Source organism: Delphinus delphis, chromosome 15 (assembly GCF_949987515.2).
Source record: "Delphinus delphis chromosome 15, mDelDel1.2, whole genome shotgun sequence".
In the NCBI taxonomy this organism is placed as follows: Eukaryota; Metazoa; Chordata; class Mammalia; order Artiodactyla; family Delphinidae; genus Delphinus; species Delphinus delphis.
This window is the reverse complement of record NC_082697.1, coordinates 5,645,190-5,671,541: the sequence shown is the minus strand read 5'-3', so window position 1 is coordinate 5,671,541 and position 26,352 is coordinate 5,645,190. Positions and strand designations below refer to the sequence as shown.

The 26,352-nt window shown below is 53.1% G+C and overlaps 1 protein-coding gene across 1 annotated transcript in view; it reads right to left on the bottom strand.

Moving 5' to 3' along the window:
* Positions 1 to 26,352, bottom strand: part of BMP7 (bone morphogenetic protein 7) — an 89,619-nt gene that overhangs the window by 10,236 nt on the left and 53,031 nt on the right. Inside the window, exons 3-4 of the mRNA XM_060033373.1 lie at positions 18,615 to 18,763; positions 1,293 to 1,490 (exon numbers count right to left, since the gene is read on the bottom strand). Of these exons, the coding sequence (XP_059889356.1) occupies positions 1,293 to 1,490; positions 18,615 to 18,763 (347 nt within the window). The remainder of the gene's footprint in view (positions 1 to 1,292; positions 1,491 to 18,614; positions 18,764 to 26,352) is intronic.

Sequence of the window (26,352 nt, the reverse complement as noted above, 5' to 3'; positions counted from 1 at the left end):
TTGGATGAAGTTCAAACTCAAGATGTGGCTCCCGAGAGGACACTTGACCGTGCTCATTCCCCAGCCCAGCCACATGGCCTGCCCCCCTCCACCCTCCCTCCCAGAGCGGCCCCGAAAACTCCCTCCACCTGCAGGTCCCACTGCCTGCAGCGCTGGCCTCCTGCCCACCGGGCCTGGCCCCTGGGGCACCAGCTCGCCTCGGAGCTCTCAGCTGGCAAGTCTTCTCTGAACCACCCCCTCAAGAGTCCCTCGTCACCACGTTCCAACTCCCGGGCCTGGTGTCAGTGTGGCTGTGAATGATGGCCGCCTCCTGCCCATCCTGAATCATCTCTGCACCACGGCTGGGCTTTCACTGGTGAATCCCAGCCCCCAGGAGCCCAGCACAGAGGAGGCTCCTAATACAAATGAAGAGATTCAGTTGGGCTTTGATTTGGGGGATCACAGATTCCCTCGGAGCAGCCTAAAGAATAACGGATGCACCTGCCAGAAAAGAATCTAAAGATCCTTTTCGATTCAAAAGCTCTGCACACAAGCTCTGAAGCCACACGTACCCACTAGTACCCACCCAGCAGGATGCCCTGCTCTCGAAAACGTCACCAACCGCAGTAACTGTAATTTTCTTTTTCCTCGAAAAGGAAAATGAACAGAAATTTCAAAATTGTCCAGGTAAGGCAGAAGAAGCCATTGACAATATAAGTGAATCTGAGGGTGGCGGCCGCTTTCCCACCTCGCCATCACCCTTCTAAACACCCCCCATGTCTCCCTTCCACGCTTCCTCCGACCAGCCCCAGGCCTCTCCCAGCTCACGATGAACCCAGAGCCGGGACGGCTCCACAGGAAAATCGTACCGGCCGTATTCAACAAGTGTTAAAATTTGCCATGAGTTTCAACTGTTTTTCACTTGAAGAAATAAAACTAAAGATGCAGCACACTCCCCCCTTTTCCTCCTCCCCGCTCCCCGGGCAGCGGCCTCCCTCCCTCTATTTATTTGGAGCTATTGTTTCGGCCGCTTAGAAATTTACATGATTGGCATCTTGTTACACTCATGTTTTGCTACTTGCATTTCGAAATGAATTTATGACACAATTGATACCCGGAAGACGGTGAGCTCTGGGGTGGAAGGGATTCTGTGGGCTGTGCTTCCTGCTGCATTGGTTCCAGAACCATCTGTCAAGCACATGCGTGGATTCTGAGTCCCACCCCAGCTGGGGTCCCACAGGGGGCCCCCTGTGGGCTCCTCGAGGGCGGGGGGGCGGGTGTCCACGTGTTAACCCTCCCGCCCCCAGGCGTACCTGCGACGTTGGCCACCCGCAGGGCTTCCTGGTTCTTGGGTGTCTTGGAGCGGTTCTGGCTGCGCTGCTTGCCCCCCGTGGAACGGGTGCTGCGGAGGTGGACCTCGGTGGCCTTGAAGAAGGCCACCATGAAGGGCTGCTTGTTCTGGGGCCCCTGCCGCCCGATCAGGCCTGCCAACTTGGGGTTGATGCTCTGCCCTAGACAGGAAGGAGTCAAATGCACAGAGGAGCGGTTACAGGAGAGGCGGTTAGTGGGAAGGGCTGCACAGACTCCGTTTCATCCGAGGCTCGCGATCCATCCGCGCGCCCACCACTCGTCCATCGCAAGTGTGGCCTCAGCTCTGACCCTAGCCAGGTTGCTTTAGAAGCTTGGAACACGGTGGGAACCACAGAGAGAAAATTCCCTGGCCCCTGGGTGCGCCCACTGGTGGGGAAGGCGGCCAGGAAACACGCAGGGCAGGGAGCCCGTGGTGATACGTGTGTGGAGACAAACGGAGCAGGGGAGGGGTAGGACGCTGATGTCTGCAGAAGGACTCCAGCTGGTGGAAGTTCCACTCGCATCTCATTGGCCAAATCAGGTCATGCGATCCACCTAAATTCAAAGGGTGGGGTCAGTCCCGCTTGGTGCCCAGGTGGGTGGGAACAGTCACAAGCAGCCCCAGTGACTGCCACCTTCTGCGCGGAGGGACCTCTTGAGCAGAGAGGTGGGTAACAGCGAGGGAGGGAGCCACATGTCAGGGAAGCGGGCAGTGCAAAGGCAAAGGCCCGGAGGTGGCGGGGGCGCAGTGAGAAAATTGGCCTCCTCTTGGAGCAGAGACTAAGGGTGAGAGGGCCGGGGGAGTTCAGGGCAAAAATGGTGGGCACAGCAGGGGGCAGAAGCAACGCAGGGCCCTGGGGGCATCAGCGAGCCCTTTACCTTTATTCCGTTTACTCCCACAACTTCATGTCCACCCAGAACCTCAGGATGCGACCTTATTTGAAAATAGCATCTTTGTAGATGTAATTAGTTAAGATCATACTGGATTAACGTGGTTCCTAATCCAATGACTGGTGTCCTTAGAAGGTCACGTGAAGACACAGAGATGCACGCGCGCGCACACACACACACACACACACACACACACACACACGGCAGCCTTGTGAAGACAGAGCCCAAGGAACACCGACGGCCACCAGAAGCTGGAAGAGGCCAGGAAGGACTCTTCCCTGGCGCCTTTGGAAGGAGTGTGGCTCAGGACACCTTGGTTTTGGACTTGCAGCCTCCTGGCCGTGGCAGAATAAAGCTGTGCTGCTTTGAGTCCAGGACACACACCCTGTCTGCATGAGTGGAAACCACGGGGTGTTCGGCTGGGGAGTGGGCAGCTGCAATTGTTTGTAAAAGACCAACCCAGGCCACTGCTGGAGACTGAACTGCAGGGGGCGAGGCTGGAAGTGCGAGTCCGGGCAGGGGCGACGGAATAGCGCAGGAAGACGTGACAGGCACTGGACGGGGGGCAGTGAGGGCAGAGGCGGCTGGAAACCCTCAGACCCTCGATGGTTCATTTTGAAGTTCATCTTTAGAATTTATTTTATTTTCAGTGTCTTGTTTTGGAATAATTACAGATTCACAGGAAATTGTGATACAAATGTACAGGGAGGCCCCAAGTACCCTTCAGGAGGTGGGGAAACCAAGGCGGAGGGTAGGGGTGGGGAGAAGACCTGGGAAGTGGAGGACAGAGGACAAAACAGTGCGACTGAGCAGCTCCTCTCTGAAATCCCCACCGGACGCACGAGGAAAACGGACAGGGGACAGCAGGACATCCCAGCCCAGGCCTGGCTCCTGATCTAGGGGGAGAGACAGCCTTGGAGCCAAGACGTGCTCTGGCCCGGGGCCCGCCTTCCTGGGTTCACGCCCCACCTCTGCCACTCAACACAGATGCTCCTCCCAGCAGAGCTCTGCACGCCGGAAGTGCTAACCACCAGCTAAGGGCAGCGGTCCAGGCCGGAGTGGAGACTGCACCCCGGGGAGAGCGTGTAGCTGGACAAGCAACGTGAGGACCGAGCCCAGATGCCCCGTCTCCACCCGAGAGATCCGGGGAATGCGGCAGAGGCTGTGCACGAGTGCCCGACGGGGAAGGATCTGGAAGAAGCTTGAACAGGAGGAAGGGGGATGCCGGGAGGATGTGGGGCTCTGGATTCTGGGGAAGAAGGCGGATGAAGCAGTCATAGTGTCCTGTGCTCTGCGGGCGGGTCGAGTGTGACGGGGGCCTAGAACAGGCTACCAGCTCCGGCAACGATGAGACCATTGGCCAGTATATACTTAACATCACATCTGGTGGTGATAAGTATTCCAAAGGAAGGTAAAGCAAGAGGACAAAGAAAGCCCATCTCACTCATGACAAAACAGCTCAGAGAGGCTGAATAACTTGCCCGAGGACACCCAGCTTGGAAGCAGGGAAGCTGAATCTGAACCCAGGTGAGGCTGCTTAACCACAACAAATACGGTGCCTGCAAGTTGGGGGAGAAGAGTCAGAGGTCAGCGAAAGCAGTGCTTCTGAAGGCCCTGGGCCCGTCCACATCTGGAATCGGCTTCACCTGGAGCCTTCCAGACGGGCCAGATGTCCCGAAACCCAGCCTCCCAAGGACCAGACCAGCATCGGGGGTTCTCTCTGGCTGTTTAACAACAAATGTTTAAAGAGGGAGCTCTTCCACTCACCACTACTTTACCTTAGTCGCTTTTAATGCCGGCTTTCCTGCATTCTTTAGTGGGGTTTCCTCGAGTTCACCCATCTATAATTTGAATGATTCTATAAAAGAAACCATTAAAGCCGAGCCCTTAGGAATTGCGTCCCCCCCGGAAGGCTTTTAGGGCAAAATAAAAATGCCTCCCTGAAAACCTGATCCCGTTCCAGATCCAGTAAACCCAAGCCCTGGGGGCAGTCGCTGGGCATCTGAGGGCGGGTGTCTGGCTCTCTCTGGCCACTGTCAGGACAGCCACGTCCAGGGACGCACAGCCTCAGCTGAGAAATGGGCAGACAGAAAGGAAAGAAGAGGGTCTCCAGGGGGTTGAAACCCACATCTGCCGCTGACCAGCCTGTGTGGGCTGAGAGAGGGGAAGTCACGTGCCGGGGCCTCCATTTCCTCATCTGTGAAATAGGGATGATGCCATCTGTCTCACCCATGCCCTCTTTTTTTCTACCCAACCCAATTTTTATTTAGGCAGCCGTGCCTTAGAGTGACTCCAGCCTGGCTATAGAGGGCAGGACCTGCGGCCTTATACGCGGCAACCAACCCTCCAGCTACAGCGACTGGTTCAGGAGTGGGCACGTGACCCAATTTAGTCAATGAATGGAGCACAGGTATCCTAGAAGTTTCCAAGTCCAGAGCAGCCCTCTCTTTCCCTGGACAGGATTGAGGGAGGAGGGATGGAGAGAGTCCCAGAAACAGCTACCATCTGGCAACCGCAAGTAGACCACATTTCCAAATGGGGCTGACCTGCTGGAGGGAAGAGCAGAGAGACAAACAGACACGTGATCTCTGGTGGTATCACCGAGCCACTGGATCACACCATTCCTGAAGCTGAATTCTTGCCCCGGCCAGCCAAACAAATAAACCCCTTTGATTGTTCAGTCCAAGTTGCCATTTTAGGGTCATCCTTGCCCCTTTTTCAGAGGCTGGAGAACTAGGGAACAGGGTAGCAAGCCATCTTGGGCCTGGCAGAGAGCAGGCACTCACAGGGCAGGTACGGATCATTCCCCTTCTATCACCAAGTATGAGAAAAGATGAGAGCTTTCAAGGTAAAACTGACTGTCACCACAACAGACATTCACCTTCAACAAAAAACAGCGATACGGAAAACTACAGTGAAATATCACTTCGCTCCCACTGAAATGGCTAAAATAAAGGCAGACAAAAGGTAAGTATTGTTGAGGATGTGGAGAGAGTGGAACCCTCTTACACTGCTGGTGGGGTCAGAAAAATGCCACAGATGCTTTGGAAGACGGTTTGGCAATTCCTCAGAGAGTTAAACGGAGAGCTCTCATTCGACCCAGCAATTCCACCCCTAAGTACATACCCAAGAGAACTAAAAACATAGGTTCGCAAGTGCTCACAGCAGCATTATTCATAATAGCCAGAACGTGTCCATTAGCTAACGGTTTCATTAGCTAATGAGTGGATAAACAAAACACGGTGTATCCGTACAATGGAATATTATTCTCCAGAAAAAGAAATGAAGTACGGATCCACGGTACGACATGTATGAACTCTGAAGACATTACGCTACGTGAAAGAAACCAGTCACCAAACATCCCATGTTGTATGATTTCCAGAACAGGTAAATCCATGGAAACAGAAAGTAGATTAGTGGCTGCCAGGGCCCAGGAGAAGGCAGGGCATGGGGGGAGCGCTAATGGATAGCAAGTCTCTTCTGGGGATGACGGAAATGTTCTGGCATTGTTTAGTGGGATGGCTGCACAACACGGCGAATGTACTAAAAAGTACTAGACGGTACACTTTAAGATGGTGAAGTCCATGTATGTGAACTATATCTTAACTTTTGAAGTACATAAATTACAAAAAAAAAAAACAGGAGTAGGAATGACCCATCAACCAAACCCCGGGGGATAGTTTTTGCTAATAAAACAGTGTAAGGATGTCCGTCATAGTGCCCGGCACTCGTGGGCTCCTGGTGACCGTTTACTAAATGAACAAACGTCTCCTGTGCCAACAGTGGGCCGAGAGCTCACAGCCCAGCCAGCCCTCTCCACGGCCCCACGGGGCAGACATCGTGATGTCACTCGTCAAAGAGGAACAGGCTCCCGCGATAAAGGCCTTGCAGCGGGTCAGTGGTGGAGCCAGTATTCGAACCCTGTTCTGCTGGAAGCCAAAGTCTGAGCTCTCAGCTTCACACCAGCGTGTCCTGGGCTGCCCCATGTGCTAAAAAGGGGTCAAGGTTCCCCGACACAGGGTGGGAGCTGCATGTGAGCTCGGAGGTTCCCCTGGCCCAGGACCGCATCTCAAAGAGCCACCTGGAGGTGGAGAGGAGACAGCTTTCTCCCAGGCTGGTCTTCACCTCCCTGGTATTCCCTGAAAGGTCAACTATGCGACCACGGTCATTTGGAAGAATGTGGGAAGAAGGACCCTGAACTGAGTTCATCCCCCCGGCTTCCTCTTGGGGTGGGAGGGTTATAAAAACTCTGCCTGGTGTCTGCAACCGGAGCAAACTGCAGAGAAGAGAGTGGGCCCTGCTGTTCACAGCCCATTTGGGGTTCTAGAAGATGCACTGACCTCCCAGCCATCCCCGGGCACCAGGACTGGCTGCAGCATCTGCGGGTCCCAGTGCAAAGTGGAAATGCAGGACCCCTTGACCTAATGTTATTAAAAATCGCAAGACGGAGACAGCAGAGCATCAAACCCAGCATGGGGTCCTAGTACAGGGTCCTGTGCGGGTCACACGCCCATGAAGCCATTCCCGTCATGCACGTACAGACACACGGAAACACGTGTGTGCAATTCCTCATAACTGAGATGTGTGTCCCTGCTGATTCACATAAACCTGGGTTGGGGGCAACGTACTGTGGGCATCTTCCCTCGTCAATGAAACACATGTTGATCTCGTGTCTTGCGGCTGCAGAGGGGCCTCGCGTCTGGAAATCCCTTTGCCTCATCCTCTTCCGTCCCAGGCTTGAACAAACAACTTGTTTATCCATTTAGCAGTTCATGAAGCCCCCTCTGTGTGCCAGGCACCGTGCCAGGTGCGGGGTGACAGCCCCCAGGAGCTGACCAGAGAGGGAGATGCGCTCAGGGGCAAGGGGGCACCGGTCAGGGGCCGGGTCACGCGGGGCCTCGGTTCATGTTCTAGGTCTGGCAGGGGGACGTGGCCAGAGTTCTGTGATGAGAGGCCCCCTGGGACTGGTGTGTGGCGAACAGATAGGGTGGGGAGAGAGAAAGCCATGTGGAGGTCCAGAAACCAGCCCCATCCCACCACGCCCTCCTCTGGACCCCCGTAACGCTCAGGGCGGCCTCTCGGGGCCCTGCACACACGTCACCTTCCTCCAAAGGCTCAGCAACTCAGGGCAGGGATGGTCCCCTTCACCCACCGTCCCTGCACAGGTGAGAGCTCTAAGATGGGGCCCAAAGCACGTTCGCCAAGCAGGCGATCGCAAACACAGCCGGCCTCTCCACCGGGCACTGGGCGTTTGGGTTGATGATCCTCTGGGGCGCCGTCGTGCACTGTAGGATGTGCAGCAGCGTCCCTGGCTGCTCCCCAAAATGCACCCCCAAATGTTTCCCGACCTTGCCAAGTGTCCCTGGGAGGCAAAACGTCCCAGGTCGAGAGCCAGGTGTTACATAAACCCTTCCTGAAGTAAGGCAGGCAGCAGAGACATGCGAAGATACGCTACTGTGGTCAAGGTTTTCGCTGCGCAACCCACAGACAATGTGGTGCTTTGTTACGACAGGATAATTAAATGAGGGCGTGCGGGCATGAAGTACCACCCAGCCACCTAAACAATTCACTCATCGATTTACGAATATTCCTGGCTCACACGCCCCGGGCCCAGCAAAGCTCTGCGCCCTGGGGGTTACCACGGGGACAAGACAGGTCCAGGCTCTTGTGGGACGGACAGAAGGGAGGGCTGCCAAGTGAGGGGCAGAACATGATACAGTGTGATTCCACGTGGGAGAAAAGAAATTTGAAGCGTATACCAAGAGATGTGGGTATGTATATACAGAAAGTTTATTTCTGTTTTAATACTCCCACAAAGGGCAGAGAAAGGCTACACTGGGAGAGAAGACGTGTGGGTTAGCTGAGAGAGGAATTCCTTTTCATTTTATGCTGTTACAATATAAAGGCTTCACTTAGCACTTGCAAGTATTTGTTTTGATTATTTGTATTTAAACCTCCAGAGCAAGCCACACTGAATAGGGAGCCAGGCCAAACGTATCAGGCAGAGGGGCTGAGGTGGGTGAATTCATTCATCTAGGCAGGAAGAAAAGATACGCGTAATATTTGAACAGAGGTCTGTATCTTCGAAAAAGATTTATATTCTAGACAAGGATTAATAGGTTAAAAAAACCCTGAAGGTTTGCCCAAGGATGGGATTATCCGATTTTGCAAATAAAAATACCGGATGCCCAGTTAAGTTTGAATTTCAGATAAATGAATAACATTTGCAATACGTGGGACAAACTTATATTAAGCAATTATTTGTTGTTTATCTGACATTCAAATTTAAGCGTGCATCTGTATTTTATCTGCCAAGAGGTGCCCCTTAAGTCAGGACAGAAAGCCTTTCCTGGCCTGTGATGGTAACTGACCCTGCTACACTGTAGCAACCATGATGGGGTCTCTGGCCCACCCAACAAGCAGGTAACGACTCTGCTGATTTCTTCATCCTTAGGATTCATGGCTTTGCCTCTAGCAGAGTGAGTGCTTTGCTTCTGTTCCTGTTTTCTGGCTTTTCTTAAATCTTAGTTTTCAAATTAACATCTAGTAAAATTGACTTTTATTTGGTGTCCAGATCTGTCCGTTTTAATGCGTGCGTAGGTTCATGTTAGCACCGCTTCTCTCAGGATACAGAGCAGCTCCTGCGTCCCAAAGAACTCGCTCGTGCTGCTTTACCTCAGTGCATCCAACCAGGGGTGAGCCCGCCCCCCCCTCCACCCCAGGGGACACTGGCAACGTCTGGAGACATTTTTGGTTTTCGCAACTTGGGGCAGGGGTGCTACTGGCATCAAGCGGGTGGAGGCCAGAGATGCTGCTAAACATCGTACAGTGCACAGGACGCACCCCGTCCCGACACACACAGAGCACGCCGACAGTGCCGCGGGGGAGAAACCCTGCTTTCTCCGTCACCCCCTCCCCGACTCCCGGACTCTCAACGACTGACCTGTTCTAATCCCTACAGCTTCGCATTTTCTAGACATTTCATATACATGGACGCACAGTCTTTGTCGTCGGCTTATTTCAACCCGCGTGTCTTTGGGATTCACTCGCGGTGCTGCATGTTTCACGGTCCACAGTGTGGATGCACGAAGTTTGGTGACCCAGTCACCTGCCGAAGGACACCCGGGCTGCTTCCAGTGTGCGTAAGCATGAACATCATGACAGTCGTTCCCGTACAGGTTTCTGTGTGGACCTACCCTTTCATTTCTGTGACGTGAAGCAGAGGTGAAATCCTTGGTGTGGCCTATTCCCCACAGTCTTCGCACACTCGAGGTGTCCGTCGGTGCTGGAATCAACCCGCCTGCCATCTGGAGAGACCGGGGAGGCTGCAGAGCTGAGCCGGGAAGGTCCGACCCCAGGAGCGCGCCCGCCACCGTGCCCAGCCCCGTCCTGCCTGGCCCACCTCCACCGAAGCAGGCTGCAAAGGAGACCCTTCCCAGCCTCCTGTGCCGCTCCTTCTAGGATGGGTGCTGCAGCCTCCTCCTAAAGAGGCAGAGAACAGCCTTCATCCGGCCCCTGCTCCCCTCCTCCAGGCTTGGGCACGTGGAGACAGCCGCCTGCCAGCGGCGCTAAGGTGAGTCTCCAGACACGCAAGACGGGGGCCGGGGGAGAAGCCCTGCCTGCTGTTCACACTCCAACCAGGTGTTGATAACAACAGCCCGTGGGCCAAATCCAGCCCACCGCCTGCTTTTGCAAATAAAGTTTTATTGGACATTTCTCTTTCTCTCCAGAGAAAGAGAAATATGCGGAATCAAAAAAGAAAAAGAAGAAGAAGATACAAATGAACTTATTTACAAAACAGAAACAGACTCACAGACTTAGAGAATGAACTTACAGTTATGGGGTGGGGCGGGGGAGGGAGTTTGGGATTGACTTGTACACACTGCTGTATTGAAAACAGATAACCAACAAGGACCTACTGCGTAACACGGGGAACTCTGCTCAATATTATGTAACAACCTAAATGGGAAAAGAATTTGAAAAAGAATAGATACATGTTATGTATATAACTGAATCACTCTGCTGTACACCTGACACCAACACAACATTGTTAATCAACTATACTCCAATATAAGATAAAAAGTTAACAAAGAAGCTTTACTGCAACAGAGCTTTGAACACCCGTGCACATATGTACTGTCCGCTTTAACGGTCGAGATGAGGAACCTGGCCAGAGAGTGTCTGACCCGCGAAGCTAAAGCCTTTACTATGTGGCACTTTAGAGAAGGCGTTTGCTGACCTCTGCTCTAACCAGCCCCAGATCCACTGAATTCTAGACTTGTAAAGAAAGCCATAAAGCGTCCCGATGAGATAAGATGCCTTTACTATCTATTATTTGCCAATGAACGTATTCCTTGCAGAGAGGGTTCTGCCCGTTGTTGGTTCACAGCGAAGATTACTGAGTGTGTGCTCTGTACCAGGCACTGTGCGGAGCCCACCCCCTGCACTGCTCTCGGGCAGGACTACTGGCCCCACATTTACAGACGGGGAAAGCTGGCTCGAGGCTACGAACTTGACCCCCAAACCTTTGCCGAGGGAAGGTGGATGGAAATGCAGAAAGGAGAGATTGCCCAGGCATGGATGTGGGCAGCCTACGGGGGCCTCCAGGGGTAGGAAGGCTCCACCGAGGCTCTGAGGGGAGGCCCTTCCCAGAGGCGAACCAGGTGGGCAGGGGTGTGGAGATAGGACTCTGGGAAGTTGAGCTGAGGACAGGGTCGAGCCAGTGCATCGGGCCACCACTGGCAGGCCTGGGTGGCCCGGGCAGAAAGAGCATGCCCAGTCCAGAAGAGCCCCGGAGCAGCCAGGGAGCACACATGGGGCCTCTTAGGGAAGGAGGGGATGTAACTCGCCCAGGAGAGGGTGGCATCTTGGTTTTCTTGTGGTCTCTGTGTTTTCCAGGGCTAGAGCCATCGGGTGCCCCTAGGAGGCCCACGGCATAAGAATGTTCCTCCTTAATTGTGCAAAACACATTAATTCCAGCCACTTCTCCTGATGGACCGAGGCCTGAGTGACAAGTGAGAACGCAGTTAATACTTGTGACATCCGCCTGGCCCAGTTACCCAAGGCCACCACAGCTGCCACTGCCCACCGGCCCTGGAAGGTCCCATCCCAGCCTCTGCGTCACCAGGGCCTCTTCTTTGCTCTCTTGCTTCGGCTTCTGGACGAACAGGATGTGAAGCAACCGCAAGGGCAAAGGCACCTGGGAGCCAGCTGCGCCGTGGGCGGGATCGCTCGCCAACCTCGGCTTTATGGAGCTTAGTCTCCGCAGCCTCCGCGGGCGAAGGCTCGCCCCCGGGTCCCGTCCTCAGCTGCTGCGGCCGGCATCACGCTTGCACGGCATACGCCCTCAATCCTTTAAATGCCTCACAATCCCATCTGATCCCATCTGGGATGATCAAGAACAGTGATATGTGCTCTCGCGGGCCCCGGAGAGAAGCCCGAGGCCCTCTTTGCATGCAGACGTCCAGGATGTGCCTGTAGCTGCCCTTCTGGAGGGAGAAGAAGGGGCCCTCCTGGTCTTGGAGCTCCGGGGGTGTCGAGCAGCGGCTGGAGGCCCCCAGCAAGGGAGTGTGAGGGGGGAAGCGAGGCCCCCAGGTCGTCTTCTTGGGTCAGAGAGCCAGGGCTGATCGACACCGCGGGCCTCCTGAGCCGTCAAGTGATTTCTTCCATGGACAAGGGAGAGGAGGGGGACCCTGTCAACGAGGACAAGATGTTGGAGTCCTCGCCTTGGGAACAAAGGACTAGGTGCTTCTGTATCTGCAAAGACAATGGAGTCTCCAGCCCAAAGCAGTCTTCACCTCCCCGCCGCTTTGGGACGGACAGCGGCACCAGGAACACAGTGTGCAGGAAGCCCTCCGGAGCCATCCTCGGAACCTCAGAACTTGTCTTCATGGCCTCATCCCTGACCTTCAGCATATGGTCCCTTCACGGTCTGCCTCTTCCTATGAGAATGTGAGCACAAGCCTTGTCCTATCCAAGCCGTAGCCCCGGTGCCTGCAACAGTCCCAGGTCCATCATAGCTCCACACAAATGTTTGTTGAGTGAATGTTTGTTGAGTGAATGTTTGTTGAGTGCTTTCAACATGGGCAAAAGGCTCTTGACGGTAGGAAGCCGGTTCTGACCACCAGGTGCGGGGGCTGGGAGGGTTCAGCATTGCTCTGCAGGCTGGGATCCGTCAGGCACCACGGCCAGACCCACAGCACTTTTAGGGACCTGGGAAAACGTTATAGTGTCTCTTAAAATCAGAAGAAAAAACATGAACTTTTTAGTGTTGGAGAAAATGTTTTCATTTTTAATCCAGCCAGGATTATATTCATCGTTATATCAAGATGGTCATAAACCAAGTTTTAACATTTTTGAATGCAGGGAGGACCCCCCAGCCACTTCTGTGACGCTGGCTCCTCCAGTTAGCCCTGTGGGAAGCCCACTGTCTTCCGGGTCCTTTTTCAAACCCTCTTCGCAGGAAAGGGGATGTGGAGAGAAGAGCCAGGCAGAAACCAGGATGCTATAGGGTCCCAGGCTCTCTGTCTGGATGGCCCAGCCGTGCACCCAGCAGGGGCCTGTTAATTACACACGGCCCCTCAAGGTGTGGCCGCTGGTGACCACATTCCTCGAAGGCTTTCCTGCAACGAGCAAGTCTGGAGTCAGAATCTGAAGCCACGCCCAGGTCTACCCTGGGAGCAGAGTAACTTTAGTCAAGTTGCTTGGCCTTCTCGGCCTCTGTCTCCTCATCTGTAAGATGCTGGCCACAACAAACGTGCTACCTGGGCAGGGTCACTGTGAGAATTAAACACATCGATAACAGCAATAATAATATCTAACACTCACGAGCGTGGACAGGGTGCCGGCCCAGGGCTCAGCACTTTTACATGAATTCACTCTTTTCTTCCTCCCAGCCATAATTATGCCCGAGGAACAGATGAAGGGACAAGGCATCAGGAGGCTGGACCAGCCGTCCCAGATCACACGAGGCCGCCCCGCGGAGCGTCAGGCTATCGGGCGCTGGAGTCGGTGCAGGAGCCGCCAGAATGCCCCCACTCTGGTCCCGGACCAGAACTGAGCACGGGGCCTGGCCGGCAGCGAGGGCGCAGCTCTCACCAGCGACGCCTACACAGCCCCCTTGCCAGCTGGCGAGCCCTCCACACTGGTGTCAGGTCCCCTCTGTTCAGGGTGCCTCTTCTCCCCTCTCCCACTGCCCTGGGGGTTCAGGGGGGCGCAGCCTGTGTGGCTTGGGAGGTGGAGGGGCTGCCTCTCCTCTTGTCCTCTGTACAAGGAAAGACAGCAGACGCCAGCCCTCCTTCCCGCGGCGTCCTGTCCTCGGAGATGAGACGAGGCTCCCTACTGGGCTCCTGACGAGCCCCAGGTGCCCGGGGAGTTTATGGGCTTCTCCCCACACAGGCTCGCCGGCTGGCGGAGGCCTCAGCTGCACCGCTCCGCTCCGAGGGGCGACCAACAGGAGGGCCGCAGCTGGAGGAAGAGGGGACAGACACGCGCTTCCTGGGTGGTCTCAGGCAGCGTGTGGAGATCCGGTGAGCCGGGGCTCACCTCACGCCGCACCAAACATCAGGAGAGAGGGTCTGTGACGTCTGTGCCTCACTAAGCAAGCTGGTCCGAATTACTGTCATCAACATGCCCATTGTACGGGTGGGGAAACTGAGGCCCCGGATTCTGGCAGGTGCCCAGTGGCTGCAAGATGCTGCACCCCGACTCAGTGCCCCATCTCCTCCCCTCCCAGGCGGGGCACTGGGAGCTGGGCACGGGTGCCACGCCCTGAAACCCCGTCTTCTCTAGGTGCTGTAGGAGTTTATGTTAATGCTAGTAGGTGGTCCCAGGGCAGGGGCCAGGCTGTCCCTACAGGCAACACAGGGCTGGCACACAGTATGTGGGCATCAGCCGGCCCATCAAATGCACCCCAGAGTCCACGGACTCCCCAGCAGGCCTTGCTGGTCTTTCACCTGTGTAGGCATCCAACGTGAAAAGGTTCTGACCCAGGTTTAGAGCTGAATGGAGTTGGCCAGCCCAGGCACCATCTTATAAACAGGGTACCCCAAAACATGGGGCGGAGTGTTATCACTGGGCCAGGCCCCAAGTTAGAAGGAGCCTGTGAGAAAAGGCAGATTCTTGGGCCCATCCCTGGGGAATCGCCATCAGTGGGTCTGGGGGTGGAGCCCGGGAATCTGTATGCTCAACGTGCCACCCAGGGGGACTGTGATGGACAACACGTGGGAGAAACACCATGGAGGGAAACGAGTTCCCAGCCAGGAGCCTGTGGTCTCAGAAATGCTGGGCTCACTTGCTTCGTATCTCATCCCCCCAAAGATGCAAAAACTCATACCCTCAGTTGGCCATTGAATACCTTCCTCGTCCCTGACGGTCTGGGTGGGTGATCCTTCCCTGACCCAGGCAACCAGCTTAAACTTGCTGCGTCGGCGTGCACAGCACCTGGACAGGCCGGGTCTCAGGGCGGCGGCATCCATGCCCAGCCCCCAGGGCCCCACTTAGGAGGGGAGGAGATGGGGCCTCAAGTCTGGGGCATGGTGTCTAAGCCTTACCCTGGCTCTAGGCAGCATCCTGCGGCCACTAGGCTACGCTCCCCCTGGCTGGAGAGGGGTCCCCAGGCCTCAGCACCTCTCAGGGGCCCCAGTTTCGTCACCTGTCCCTTGGGGATGTTAATGATAGCATCTACCCCGCTGGTAACGGTGAGGATCACATGAGACTATGGCAGAAAGCACTTACTTTGTGCTTAGCAGCTGCCACACGCTAAGCAATTAAGCTCTTCACTTGCATGAGCTCATCTAATCCTTTGCAACCACCCTGGGAGGTGGAAACTATTATTAACCCCATTTTCCAGATGAGGGACATTAAGTGACTCACCCTGCGTCATGTGGCTAGAAACAGCAGAGCTGGGACTTGAACCTGGGGAGTCTGGCCAGCTCCTGAGCCCAAGCCCACGTAACCATCAGGCTGTGCCACGTCAATAAACACTGAGCGTCAGCCACGGGTTGGGGGGGAGCAGACGCTAGAGGCAAAAGGGGGACAAAGGCCCTGACTGTGGGGGAGAAAGGGGATGGCAGGCCTGGGTTGAGTGTCACTTAAGAGAAAAACCAAACCTGTGCCACGCTGAGCCAGAAAGGCAGGCAGGATAAAGGAGCACGTGACCCATTGGATCAAGTTGGCAGGTCAAGCCAATACCCACAAGTTCAGGGAAATGGTCACTCTGAAAAGGTCAATCAAGTCTCCCTTAGCCTCATTTGTGCCTCATCTCCACTGTGTTCCACAGGGACTTTTAAGGACAAGCAAGAGTTGAATGATTCTATTGCCAAATAAGTTTGGAATTCTTCTATGCTGTATACCCTATCAGGAGATTCACAATGGACATCAGCAAAATAAAGGCTCTGATAAGTCCTGCAGTGAAACCCGTTTAGTTTATCCAACCTAGCATTTCTTGCACTTAACTGATCATGACTCTTCACGGAACACAGTTTGAGAAACTCTAGTATACAGCAGGGGCTGCAAACTCCTTCTGTAAATGGTATTTCTAAAAATAATATTTTCAGCTTTGTGGGCCATAGCGTCTGTTACAACTACTCAACTCTGCTGCTGCAGCACAAAAGCAGGACCAGGTGATACGTAAACCAGTAAGTGTGACTGTGTACTAATACAACTTTATTTGTGGACACCAAAATGTGAATTTCCTATAATTCTATGTGTCACAAAATATTCTTCTTCTTAAAATTTTTCTTAGCCATTTAAAAATTTGAAAACTATCCTTAGCTCACAGGCACCCAAAAACAGTCTGGAGGCTGAATTTGGTCCACCGTGCATAGTTTGCCAACCCAGTATAGAGCAATGGGAAACTCCAGCATCTTCTAGGACCTCACTATAAAGTGTCAGGGGCATGAAAAGGGGAAGGTTTGGGGGGCTGGGGAGCCTGGGGGAGACCATCAGTAGAAAGAAGACCAGACTGGAAAGAAGACAAGTGTGGTCCTAAACTCTGTGGCCCCCTCCCACACAGCATGTGACCTTAGGCGGATAATTCTGGGGAAAAAATTATAAAATTTATTTACATTTTCCAAATCCACTTGGCCAAACCCAGCATTAACCACAGTAAAAAGAAGAACTAAAAGCTGGAACAATATCTGCAGCTCAAATCACAAAGGGCAAAATGTCCCTAAAATATAAAGTAGAGAAAGACCAACACCCTATGCGAGCAATGGGCAGAGGAGACAGAGGTTCCCAGGGAGGAAACTGCAAACAGCGTATTCGAGAAAGGGCTCAGCCTCGCACCGAGGAGAGAAAAGCAAAGCAAAACTACAAGATCCCACGCATCATCTATCGGATTAGCAAAGACAGGTACATTTGAGAGGCTGTCCCGACAAAGAAGGGGACACGGGTGCCCTCGTGCATTGCCAGTGGGGGCGCAAATGGAAAGACCTCTCCAGAGGGTAAATTGGCAATACCGATCAAAACTACAAACAGGGACTTCCCTGGGGGTCCAGTGGGTAAGACTCCGCGCTCCCAAAGCAGAGGGCCCGGGTTCGATCCCTGGTCGGGGAATTAGATCCCACACGCGTGCCATAACGAAGAGCCTGTGTCCCGCAACTAAAAGATCCTGTGTGCCGCCTAAACAAATAAATAAAATATTAAAAAAAAAAAAAACTACAGACATGCCACTTTCAGGAATTGTTCCTAGACCTACACCTGCTCAAGTGTCCAAGGACACGTGCGCTGAGGTTCTCCACTGCAGCCCTGTTTATAGGAGCGGAAGATGGAAAAACCCTAGACGTCCATCCCGGGTGGACTGTATGAGTTACTCTTGGTGGTAGTAAAACAACAAAAACAACGACAACAACTCCTCCTCTCATTTAGGGCATGTGTATTATGAGCCGGGTCCTGTTCTCAGCCCTCACTACTCAAAGCACTGTCCAGGGACCAGCAGCCTCTGCATCACTTGGGGGCTGTTTGGACCACAGCCTCCCATCCGTCCCAGACCTGCTGAAACAGAATCTGCATTTTCACAAGAGTCCCAGGGAATTCCTTTGTACCTTAGGGCATTATTTTTAAAACTCTTCCTGTATCAACTCACTCATTCTCAGAACAACCCAATAACCCAGGCTCTCTTATGACCCAAGGGTTGGAGGCGAGGAGTGCAGGCTCTGGGACGTTAGCGAAGTTGTCCAAAAAGTCACACAGCGGGTGAGCGGCAGCGCTGCATCCATTCCACATGTATACAAAAACACAACAGCCTCTAAAGACTAAGGAAGTTCTGTAACAGTGGAAAAAAGACCAACCTCCGAGATACGTTGTCCGGTGAAAAAAGTAAAGTGAAGAACACTGTATATACTATGATAGTATTTGTGGGAGGAAAAGAAAAAGGACAGCAGAATCTATATGTAATTGCTTAGATACCCAGAAGGCATCTCCGATGAGAAAGACACCCAATAACATGGAGATAGCTGCCGCTGGGAGGTGGAACTCAGCAGCTGGAGGAAGGAGGTCAGAGGGAAACTACTCACTGTTGCACACGGCTGTAACTTTTGAATTTTGAACCAGGCACATGTATTACCTATCCTAAAATAATTCTTCTGTAAACTGGTGTAAGGAAGAAGTTACCCACACCCTAAAGGCATCCCCACTTAATAAGAAATACGCTTTGGGGAAGGAGAAATCGGCACAGCCGGGCCCACCCTAGTCCCGTACGTGCTCTCCTGTCTGCCTTTCTCAGAAAAGATGGGCGTGGGGTGAGGGTGAGGGGCTGGGGGAGGGCGGGCGGACAGCGCATTCTCCAAGTATCTGGGACTCGGCACCACGTCCAATCTCTTGGAAGACGGTAATGCCTCGTATCAGTGTGGTGGTCCTTAACTGGGGCAACTGTGCCCGCATGGGACACTTGGCAACGTCTGGAGACATTTTTTGGGTGTCACAAGTGGAAGAGGCTATCTATCTATCTAGTGGGTAGAGGCCAGGGATACTGTTAAACATCCAACAATGCCCAGGACGCCCCAGAATGTCCTGTGTCCTGAGCTTGAGGAGCCTGCATCAGCACGTTCTGTGTTCGGGCATCCCCGGAGGCTCAGCAAAAGTGCAGGTTCTGACGCCGCGGGCCTGGGACGGGCCAGAGAGTCTGCATTTCGAATAGGGGGAGGCCACCCATGCTGCTGTGAGCAACGAGGCCTCACCCAACCCAGCTCTGGCCAACTGTGTAATCATCTTATGCAAAAGAGGTAGGGACTGCTTTCACTGTGGATCAAAAAGCTGGACAGTAAGTACTGATGGGGGAGGGGGCAGGGGAAGCCTGGTCCTGATGGAGACGAGCACGTGGACTGCCGAGATCCTCCTCGAGTCCACGGCTGCGGGCCGCACCGGCACGAGCTGGGGTGCTGGTGTGGACTTACCATCCAGAGTCTCCACCGAGAGCTGCAGGCCCAGGTTGTGCCGTGGGTTGACCACCCAGTGGTTGCTGGTGGCCGTGATGTCGAACACCAGCCAGCCCTCCTCTGAGGCCCAGAGGGTGCGGCTGTCGAGCAGAAACAGGTCTGACTCCCTGCAAGAGAGGAGAGAGACACAGGCTCCGGGTCAGCAGGTCATGGTTCGGTCTCCCCCCGCCCGCCGTCAGCCAGCCAGCCACTGATGGACAGGAGGAACTTGTGAGGCAGGGGAGCTGGCAGGAGGTCTGCCAGTCCCCCCAAAGTGGGTTCATCAGACCAAGATCCAGCCATGGAGACCCCCAGGTAGCAGCCGTGGTGGGGAGACAGAGTGCAGAAGAGGTGTAAAGAGATACGTGCAGGAGACAGACGCACCGCTTATGAGACCGATGCGCCCTTCAGATTCATTAGGGGGGATGCCAATGAGACAGAGCACAGGAAGGCAGCAATTACACAGCCTCCATGATGCCACAAGTTTCAGGAAACAGAAGTCCCCTTTCGTTGGCTTATTCACCACTTGCCAGGCGCTGTCCCCAGTGTGGTACGCACATTCTCATTCAGTTCTCACAACCCTAAGCTGCGGGAGTACTATCATCTCTGATGAATCCATGGTAAAACCATGACATGCCCAAGGTCATTTAGCCGGGAAGTTGCTAGCCTGGGGGTTGGAGCCCAGGCAGCTGAGCACCAGTGCAAACGCGCCTCATTTCCACACTGTGCCACTTCTTCATGAGCCCACCACGTGTTAGGAGGTGGACCCCCATGCAGACTGACATCATTAATAGAGGGAGTCCTTTAATTCTCTCTTCCTCAGATTTGTAGTAGCAAAATGGGTAAAACCACAATTGACCTTGTAGTGGATGGAGGATGAATGGATGGAAATGGATGGATGGATGGAGAGATGGATGGATGGAGAGATGGACGGATAGAAGATTGATGGATGGATAGAAGATTGATGGATGGATAGATGGAAGATGGATGGATGGATGGATGGATGGATGGATGGACAGAAGGATGGATGGATAGATTTTTACATTCCTAGGTAGTAGAATTCTAGTATGTAAGATATCTTAATGTCTCTTTTGCACTTTTAATTATAAGGATTCAAAGTTTAAATATTCTGAGTCCTTCGATAGTCAGTTAGGATATCTGAGCTCCTACACTCTACCAGGCTGTGGGTACAGTGATGAACAGCACCCAACCAGCTCCTGCCCCAGGGTACTGACAGTCTCTGTCGTACCTGGAGGGATCTAATTTTCCTGGGAATTAAGGTGAATTTTCTCTGCTCACACCTTATCAGATGTATCAACTACTGATTGAGCACTTACCGCCTGCCAAGCCCCGGGTTGCACCGCCTGCCCAGATCATGTCACTGAGTTCCTACAATAACTCTCTGAGGTGGGTAATATTAACTGTACCCCTGTGCGGGTCTCAGAACCGAGGCTCAGAAAGGCAGAGATGCGAGCGCAGGGTTACGCTGCTAGCACGCAGCTGAGGCAGGACTGGAAGCCCACCGGGCCCCCTGGGAGGCTTGCGACCATACAAGAAGAGGAGGTCTTCTGGACGCTGCCTTTGCTCAAGTGTAGCTGTCATCATTTCGGAGCCTTTGGCGAGTTAAACCCATCGTATATAACTCACTAAGCCCTCGGCCGAAGCGAGCGGCAGATACCCGCTCCTTGAGATGAGGCACGATCTCCCTATTGACCCCATCCCCCGCTCTCTCTCCTAAAAACTAGGGCTGACCACCTCTTCATCTTTCCTGTGTGGTCTGCAGACCTCCAAGTTGGTGAGGTCTCTGTTGCATCATAACACATTAGACATTTACCAAGCATATTAAAATGTATGAGACTCAGAGAAGGCATGCATGCAGAAAACAAACTGGCAATGTTACCCAGTGTCTCAAGTGTACTTTCACTCGGAACCCAGTGGAAATGCACCGGGCGATTAACAGGTCACTCAGAGAAGTCTACACAGGTTGGAGAAGCAGGCTCAGAAGCAGACAGGAGCCAAGACAGGTGTGAGGGTGCAGGGCTGTCTCATCAAGGCACAGCTTTGGGGAGTGAGGGAATGAATTTGAGCTGTATTTCCCTCTTTGACCGTCTCCATCCAAACGTCTGAGGGCAGAGGATCTAGTTGGCCTCGTCAAGTCCCTGCCCCGCCCTTGGCCACGGGAGGGCTGAGCACTCCACGGTGATGGACAACATCACCGGGACCACAAGATGGAAACAGGGGTTATCCCCACCTCACGCCCCCCAAAATCCCACTTTTTAAGTGATACTCAGTAATCGCCGGAACCCAATTCAGAAAATGCTGAATTATATTATGCCATGCATGTGAACGAGATACGACTTCTGATCGTACGGCCGGCAGAACGGAGCCACACTACAGGACAGTGCATGGTCTCTTGACCAGCCAAACCGCAGTCCCTTGTGACTGCAGGACACTTGCTGCCTCTGTAATACAGAGACATCAGAGGGGCAAGGACGTCTTTTTAGAGCCACCGAATATTTTGAGGACACTCACTTTCATGGCCAAACTGAATTAAAATAACGAGACAATCTTTCATGACCCGTTTACTTCTACTTCTTCCCAGTGCCTTTTCAGAGGTAGTTTCAGAACTGTCTTGGGGGCACGTCCACACAGATTTTAAACTTCCAAACAAGAATTTCCACTGTCTTCATCTCCAATCTGCCTTGATGGCTTTCCTGGCTGTGGAGATTACCAAGACTGTGAACGCACGCGTTCGCTGCTCTAGATAATTAACAGATGAGAGAAGCAGCACCACTCCGAAACCAAACAACTCCCTCCCTCGCTCAGGCACCCAGGGCCCCGGTCGGAAGCCTCTACAGCACAGCACAAGTCACAGACCTGGGTGGCAACTTCGCTGGAAAATTATTTGCCAGAAGATGTGACCAGATATCTGGATAGGCCCTGACTGACAGTCAAACAATGAATAGCAACTTAGGGAATGGAATTGGGCCTTTGAACAGTGAGCGCCTTGCCAAACGGTACTACACGTTCTCTTGTTACAGCCAGGACACCGCGCGCCAGATGTTACAGGCGCGCGTTGACTCATCATGAATCAACATGTGTGCGTGTGCGGACTCCCTCTCCTGAGTCCTAGCTCGCAGTGCGTTCCGGGCTTGCTGGGAAGAGCCAAACCTTCGTGGAAGGCATCGGGACAGGAAAGCCCTGTCGAGGCGGGAGGAGTGAGATGCTAACACAGACTCTGCTTTGAGACAGAGAGCCCAGCCCCAGGTTGGCCGCGTGAACGGGACAAGGGAGCAATTACCCAGCAGCCGTGTCCGGACTGACGGCTGGGAAAGTGGGAATGCCTCGCTGCCACCTCCAGCACCTTATTCGAACACAATGGTTCTCACAACTGGGAGGAACCAACAAGCCCTTTGGGATGTTTTTATTTACCATGAACATACTGGCCTCCCTGACGAGCCCAGGTGACAGCAGAGGCAGAACGGCTCAGGGTGGGAGCCCCGGGGAACCTAAATGCACTCCTTCCCCTTTCCCACTGCTAAGAATCTAGGTACTTTCCACGCACCAGCTCCCTGATCTCCAACAGTCAGGTTATTGTTCCCATTTTATAGATGAGGGAAGTGAGGTTCAGAGAGGGGAAGCCCACTGCCCATCGACAAACCTTCTAAGTGACAGAACCAGGATACAGCGCCGGAAGCGTGACCTGAGGACTTGGTACTTAAGCCCCATCACCTCCTTAACTCACCCTCTGGCCAAGGGACAAGAGACCCAGGAGGTTGTTCAATGCTGCACGATGCATGTTATTGTCACAACATTGTGTGGTGTAGAGAGAATACCAGAGGGGGGATGACGTCCAGGTAGCAGGGAATAGAGAAGGCAAGTAGGGCAAGCTAGCTCATTCCAGAGCCTCACTTTCCTCCTCTGTGAAGTGGAGAGAACGCCCTCTTCTTCAGCAGCTGGGGAAGCCGACTGAAGACTAGCCTAGTGACAAACTCCCAGGGCTCCTGGAGCAACGCTATAATTACTACAAGTCATGTAAGTGCCGGTGTACACTCCCTGTTGGACGGTAGGAAATTTTGGGAGGGGAACTTTATCTGTCTTGGGCCCAGTCATTACATGACTGCCCAAGATCCGTGCAACAACAGACCACACATCCACTCAAACAACGTTCGCCTTGGACGCCAGCACTCATCAGACAAGGGTCTCCGGGTGTTCGCAGTCGGGAGATTTTCTGCAAATACGGCCGTCAGCAATTCCTCCCCTCCCTCCCCACATGCAGCTCTCTCATAAGTCGGGGAGGTCTGCTCCACCTCTGACGTCTGCACTGACCACCCGACTTGTCGTGGACTCAGTGGCAGGGAGGCCCTGCCATGTCCAGGAGGAAGACGCAAGAGGCTTAGCAGATCTGCTTCTGCTGCCCACTGCACTGGCAACCCTGACTCTTCTGCGGGAGAGATGACATGGAAGGGGAAGGGGCAGAGGCTGCGGAGGAGGGGGGTCTCTGAGGGGAGAGAAAGAAAAGCCAAGCCAGCCCTCAGCAGACACGCCGTCCAGGGTGTTCCAGCCCCAGCCAAGCTCTCAGCTTCCTCAGGGACTACAGCAGACGCTACCAAGAGTAGAAAAACTGCCCAGCTGAGCCCTGCCCAAATTCCTGAGCAATTAAATGATTGTTGTTTAAGCCACTGCGTTGTAGGTGGTTTGTTCACCACGGGGATAGAACCCAAACAACAGTTACACTGTTCAGAACAGAAAAACTGAAAACGAACCATCTACTGAGAGGGACGGGTAAAAACAGGGGGTGTATCCAAGCGCTACACAGCTGTGTCAAAGGACCATATAAATCCATACTTCTTGACAAGAGGGAAACACGGTATTAAGTAAAAAGGTGTCATAAAACAGTATGCAAATTTCTGGAAAAATACAATATGCTAAGATTGGTTAAAAAAAAAAGGAAATAGAAAATTTGAGTCACCCAACATGCACTAACAAATTGAAATAAAAGGCCTTTCCCCACACCCAGATGGTTTTATACTGTATATTTGCCATATTATCAAGAGATAATTCCTTCTGGACTTCCTGGTGGCACAGTGGTTAAGAATCCGCCTGCCAATGCAGGGGACACAGGTTCGAGACCTGGTCCGGGAAGATCCCACATGCCGCGGAACAACTAAGCCCGTGTGCCACAACTACTGAGCTTGCGCTCTAGAGCCCTTGAGCCACAACTACTGAGCCCGTGTACCACAACTACTGAAGCCCGTGCGCCTAGAGCCCGCGCTCCACAACAAGAGAAGCCACCGCAGTGAGAAGCCCGTGCACCACATCAAAGGGTAGCCCTCGCTCGCCGCAACTAGAGAAAGCTGGCGTGCAGCAATGAAGACCCAACACAGCCAAAAATAAAATATATACATAAATAAATAAATTCTTTAAAAAAGAGAGAATTCCTTCTTGTACAAATTGGTCGAGAAAATGGAAGAGGGAAAAGTAAGAACCAGTATTGTAAAGCTAGCATGTTACTGATTCCAAAGATGGATAAGGCCAGTTTCAACAGACATTTCTTTAAAGATATACAAATGGCCAGTGAACATATGAACAGAGGGTCAACATGATGAGCCATTAGGGAAATGCAAATCAGAACTACAGTAAGTTAGTACTTCACAGCCAGCAGGATAGCTAAAACCAGAAACACAGACAATAGCAAGTATTGGCCAGGATGTGGAGGGACTGGAACCTTCAGACACTGCTGGTGGGAACATGAAACGGTGCAGTGAATTTGGAAAACAGAACGGCAGTTTTTTTTGTTGTTGTTTTTTTGTGGTACGCGGGCCTCTCACTGTTGTGGCCTCTCCCGTTGCGGAGCACAGGCTCCGGACGCGCAGGCTCAGCGGCCATGGCTCACGGGCCCAGCCGCTTCGCGGCATGTGGGATCTTCCCGGACCGGGGCACAAACCCGTGTCCCCTGCCTCGGCAGGCGGACTCTCAACCACTGCGCCACCAGGGAAGCCCAGAAGAGCAGTTTTTTAAGAGGTAAAACATAGAGTTACCAAATGACCCAATAATTTTACTACCCAAGAGAAATGAAAATCCTATACATGAATGTTCATAGCAGCATTACTCATAAGAGCCAAAAAAAAAATGGAAACAACTCATATATCCATCACGTGATGAACAGATAAACAAAACATGGTAAGCCCATACCATGGAATACTATTTGGCAGTAAAAAGGAATGAGGCACTGACACATGCTACGACATGGGTGAACTTTGAAATCATTATGTTAAGTAAAAGAAGTCAGACACAAAGGACCACATATTGTAGGATTCCATTTAAATGAAATGTCCAGAACAGGCAAATCCATGGAGACTGAAGAGATTAGTAGCTGCCAGTAGCCGAGGATGGGGGAAAATGAGGGGAGGCTGGCTGCCAGTGCGTATGGAGTTTCCTCTGGGGTGGTGAATATCATCTAAGATTAAATAGGGTAACCTTAAATAGCACAGCTCTGAATATACTAAAAACCAATGGATAACACACTTTGCAAGATTGAAGTGGATGGGATGTGAAATAGATCCCAATAAAGCTATATTTTAAAGAATGAATAAGCCCAAAATGTAGGGCACGGTGTCACGATGCTAACAATTCCTTTAAGGTTAACACACCTATGCGTGGAAAGCCTAGAGGCACGTACTCTGGAGTTGCAGCAACAACCCCCCCGAGGCTGTTTCTCGCCTCTACACACACACATCAATGTGGTCGCAAGTCAGCAAGCACAATCTATTTCTGAAAGAAGTGAGATAGTACGAGGTCCACATTGTTTCCATGTTTTCCTGGGGACAGTCCTGCCCGTTCCTCCAGGCTCACACAGGCAGCCGGGGGAGACCCAGAAGGCAGACTTCACCCCCTCCTGAAACCCAGCCTCCCCCAAAGCCCTGCTGTCCGCGAGGCGTGAACCGCCAGTGACCCCAACTCCGTGGCAGAAGGGGCGTTAATATTTAACCACCGGCCTGGGGACACAGTGCTGCTGGGGCATGCGGGCTCCTCCTCCCAGGGACACCATGAGAGCGGCCGAAATCTAACCCATGGGGGAAGCAGGAGGAAGCCCACACCATCACCTGACCTAGTTTCCAGCATCTCAGCCCACCTTCCCCTGGAAAGTCCAACCACAACGGAAAAGTGGGTATTTTAAAATCTCCAACGTGGGAAGGTGGAAAGTCCTTTTTTTTTTTTTGCCCTCTGGCTCCTTAGAGACTATTTAGAGACTGTGATCTCAAGGGCCTTCGCCCACGAGCCTCTCCCGGAGCAGTAAGACCCCACGCAAGACGCCACCGGCTCCGACCAGGGCCTCAGAGACATTGTTAATGCTCTGCATACACTCAGCTCCCAGGGAAACAGCCCCGGGACTGAGACTGGAAGCCTGGGGAGTCCTCTGACCCCTGGGGTTTTCCAGGCAGGAGCAGGACCCATGGGAAACAGATTCCAACGGGGTCACCCAGTGCCCATTGCCTGGTCACCTGGGACTGTCTCTGTCCAGTCTCAGCATCCAGTTTCACTCTCCTTCCCCCTGACCCTATCGCGCTGTAGGAAGGACACCGCCTTCCACCTGCCAGTGGGGCCCAGCAGTGCAGGGTCCTCAGAGCCAAAAAGGACCTTGGAAATCCACTCCAGGTGCTTTAATTTTCAGCCCGGAAGACCAGAGTCTGGTGTACAGGCCGCTGGTGGCTGC